Below are 3,900 nucleotides of genomic sequence, written 5' to 3'. Positions count from 1 at the left end.
AAGATATGTGGTCTTCAACTCCCAGAATTCCACCCATCTTAAAGCATGCTGGGTGGGGAATTCTGGGAGTTGAAGTCCACCCATCTTAAAGCATGCTGGCTGGGGGATTCTGGGAGCTGAAGTCCACCCCTCTTAAAGCATGCCGGATAGGGAATTTTGGGGGTTGATGTCCACCCATCTTAAAGCATGCTGGCTGGGGGATTCTGGGAGTTGAAGTCCACATATCTTCAAGTTGGCATGGTTGAGAAACACTGGTTTAAGTTATGCATAAATATATCCGTTTGAGCCTGGGAAAGGATAGGAAGCGAGAATCCAAGATTAACGCCAGATTATTATTATTATTATTATTTCTTTTTTGGGTTGTGACAGGATGACCTGCGGAAGATCATCACGACCCTCGCGGTGAAGAATGAGGAGATCCAAAATTTCATCTATTTGCTCAAGCAGATGCTTCAAAATGTGGAGGTAACTGGGTTGGAGTTAACCTTAACATAGTTTATCCAGGTTTTCTGGAGGCAACAGGGCTCACCTGGGGTTTTATTGGGCCATCAGCAGACCTGAAAGCTCCACAGCTGGTGAAATCAGTGTTCTTGATTTAGTTATCTCTTTATTACATTCTTATCAACCTTTTATTATTTGATAAGGAACTCAAGCTGGCAAACATACATGATAATCCCTCCTTCCTCTTCCTATTTTCCCCAACAGCGACAACCTTGTGAGGTGGGTTGGGCTGAGAAAGAAAGAGTGCCCTAAATTCCTTAGCCCACTTTCATGCCTAAGGCGGGACTAGAACTCACCGTCTCCTGGTGATTGACCCAAAGTCACTCAGCCGGGTTTCGTGCGTAAAGCAGGATTAGAACAGTCTCCTGGTAATTGGCTCAAATTAATCCAACCGGCTCTCACGCCAAAGACAGGACTAGAACTCACCATCTCCTGGTGATTGGCCCAAAGTCACCCAGCTGGATTTCGCACCTAAGGAGGGACTAGAACTCTCCGTCTCCTGGTGAGTGGCCCAAAGTCACCCAGCCAGCTTTCATGCCTAATGCAGGACTAGAACTCTCCATCTCCTGATGATTGGCCCAAATTCACTCAGCCAGCTTTCATACTTAAAGCAGAACTAGAACTCGCCATCTCCTGGTGAATGGCCCAAATTCACCCAGCAAGCTTTTATGCCTAATGCAGGACTAGAACTCGCCATTTCCTGGTGTTTGTACCACCCAGCTGGCTGTCACACCTAAGGAGGGACTAGAACTCACCATCTCCTGTTGATTGGCGTAATTCATCCAGCCAGCTTTCACGTCTAAGGCGAGACTAGAACTCCCCATTTCCTGGTGTTTGTCCCACCCAGCAAGCTTTCATGCCTAATGCAGGACTAGAACTCGCCATCTCCTGGTTAAATGGCCCAAATTCACCCAGCAAGCTTTTATGCCTAATGCAAGACTAGAACTCGCCATTTCCTGGTGTTTGTACCACCCAGCAAGCTTTCATGCCTAAGGAGAGACTAGAACTCTCCATCTCCTGGTGATTGGCTCACCCAATAAGCTTTCATCCCTAAGGCGGGACTAAAACTCTCCATCTCCTGATGATTGGCCCAAATTCACCCAGCTGCCTTACATACCTAAGTAGGGACTAGAACTCCCCATCTCCTGGTGATTGGCCTAATTCACCCAGCCGGCTTTCACGTCTAAGGCAGGACTAGAACTCCCCATCGCCTGGTGTTTGGTCCACCCAACAAGCTTTCAGGTCTAAGGCGGGACTAGAACTCTCCGTCTCCTGGTGATTGGCTCAAAGTCACCCAACCGGATTTCATCCCTAAGACGGGATTGAACCACCCCCCCTCTCTTGTTTATTTTTATTTTTGTTTATGGAAAGTAGGCATAAAAATTTACGTCTGTGAATTTCTTTAGAGGGCCCTTGCCCATTTTGAGTTGTCCCAAGATTTGGGGAATTATTCCACGTGGAAATTTAGCCAAGAGGTGGGATTCAGGTATTTGTGGGACACCAGGTGGAGTTTCTGCTAAGCACCCACAAACACACACCGCTCGACACCCCAAATGACAAAGGAGGGAGCATCTCAACTCTCCAATCACGTCAGGGCAGAGAGATGACCTCCAGCTTCGTCTTCTCTCTTCTCCCTACCAGAGTAATTCGAGCCGGGTCCAAGACGACCTGGACGCCGAGTTCCAGTCTCTGTACATCCTGCTGGACGAGCTGAAGGAAGGGATGTTGATGAAGATCAAACAAGATCGAGCCAGCCGGACTTACGAACTGCAGGTAAAACCAGCTGAGCTAAAGAGCCGCTGTGCATTATTGGCCTCAGAGACGGATGGCTGAGAAAGACAACCCATAGATTCAATATTGGCTGGGGGATTCTGGGAGTTGAAGTCCACCCTTCTTTAAAGCCCCCAAGATTGAAAAACACTGTTTGGACAGTTTCCCCCCCCCCAAAGAATTGTTACTTAAGGTAGACTGCCTGGAAGATGGAGGCTCCATTTTTTAAGGCCGCCTCAAAGTTTGAGCGTCCTGGATCTTCGTGTTGCTGCCTTCTAGTGGTCACTTGTCTATTCGCAACTTAAGAGGTAGCCCTGGTGTTAAATTTATCTGAGTTTTGCAGCCCTCTCCATCTTGTGCCAGTGAGTTCCTCAGGACAAAAACGCAGAGTGCCAGATGTTGACTTGAACCCAAATCCCTCAGCCAATCTCTCCGCCCCCTCTCTGAATGGCGATCTCGCTTAAATCAAAATTCAGATTTTTTTTTTAAATTACATTAATTTGAATTCAGAGCAAGAAAACAAAACGAGGGCCAGCCAAACCTCTTTATACCCGCTCTTTTCCATTTTTCTTTTTTTACTTTTTTTGCTAACATCTCCCTTTTGGGGGCGGGCGGGGGGGAAATGCTCTCTCTGCTCGTCTTTCGCACCCAGAACCAGCTGGCAGCGTGCACAAAAGCCTTGGAAAGCTCAGAGGAACTTTTAGAAACTGCCAACCAGACCCTCCAAGGGGCTGAAAATCAGGATTTCCACCAGGTAAAAGAATAATTCCTAGCTGTGTGTGTGTGTGTGTGTCCGTGCACGTTGTGTGTGTGTGTGTGCGCGTGCGCACAATTACACAACGAATTGGGCAAGGGATGCAAAGCCATTGGCTAAATATGTCTCAAGAGATTCCGTGATAGCTTGATTGTGCCTCCTTCTAAGCTGGCACGCTGATGGACAGCTACAACTCCTTGGATTCCCCACAAGTCGGGGGCTGTGGATGATGGGTACTCTTACACAATCGTTTTGGGAGAATGGGCCCAGATTTGGATGGATCCCAGCCTATCGCATTCGCTGGGTGATATTTGGGTGGGTTTACAGGTAGTTCCTCGACTTACGACCACAACTGAGCCTAACATTTTCCGTTGCTAAGTGAGACAGCCGTTAAGTGAGTTTTGCCCCGTTTTACGACCTGTCTTGACGCCGTCATGAAGTGAATCCTGCAGTTAAGTTAGCAACATGGCTGTTAAGTGAATCCGGCTTCCCCCACGGACTTTGCTTCTCAGACGGTCGTAAAAGGGGGTCACGTGACCCCGGGACGCTGCAAACCGTCATAAATACGAATCCGTTGCTTAGTGGCCCAGTTTTGATCACTTGGCCGTGGAGGAAGCTGCAACGGTTGTGAAGTGTGAAAAAGGATTGTAAATAATAATAATAATAATAATAATAATAATAATAATAATAATAATAATAATAATAATAATAATAATAATAATAATAATAAAAAAGTTGGAAGGGACCTCGGAGGTCATCTAGTCCAACCCCCTGCTCAGGCAGGAAACCCTATGCCATTTCGGACACTTTTTTCAGTGCCGTTGTAACGCTGAATGGTCACACCACGAATCGTCGTAAGTCGAGGACTACCTATA

The 3,900-nt window shown here is 47.1% G+C and overlaps 1 protein-coding gene across 1 annotated transcript; it reads left to right on the top strand.

Annotated features, from left to right (window-relative positions):
* Positions 1-369: 369 nt before the first annotated feature.
* Positions 370-3,025, top strand: LOC107301656 (fibronectin type III and SPRY domain-containing protein 1-like; the record flags this gene model as incomplete). Its single annotated transcript, XM_015830848.1, has 3 exons — positions 370-465; positions 2,143-2,274; positions 2,924-3,025. Coding segments are annotated over 3 exons (330 nt in total), but the record flags the coding sequence as incomplete, so codon positions are not given.
* Between the last annotated feature and the right edge of the window lie 875 nt (positions 3,026-3,900).

Source organism: Protobothrops mucrosquamatus, unplaced genomic scaffold (assembly GCF_001527695.2).
Source record: "Protobothrops mucrosquamatus isolate PMUCROS unplaced genomic scaffold, P.Mucros_1.0 scaffold15344, whole genome shotgun sequence".
Taxonomy (NCBI): Eukaryota; Metazoa; Chordata; class Lepidosauria; order Squamata; family Viperidae; genus Protobothrops; species Protobothrops mucrosquamatus.
This window is presented reverse-complemented; position numbering and strand designations above follow the sequence as displayed.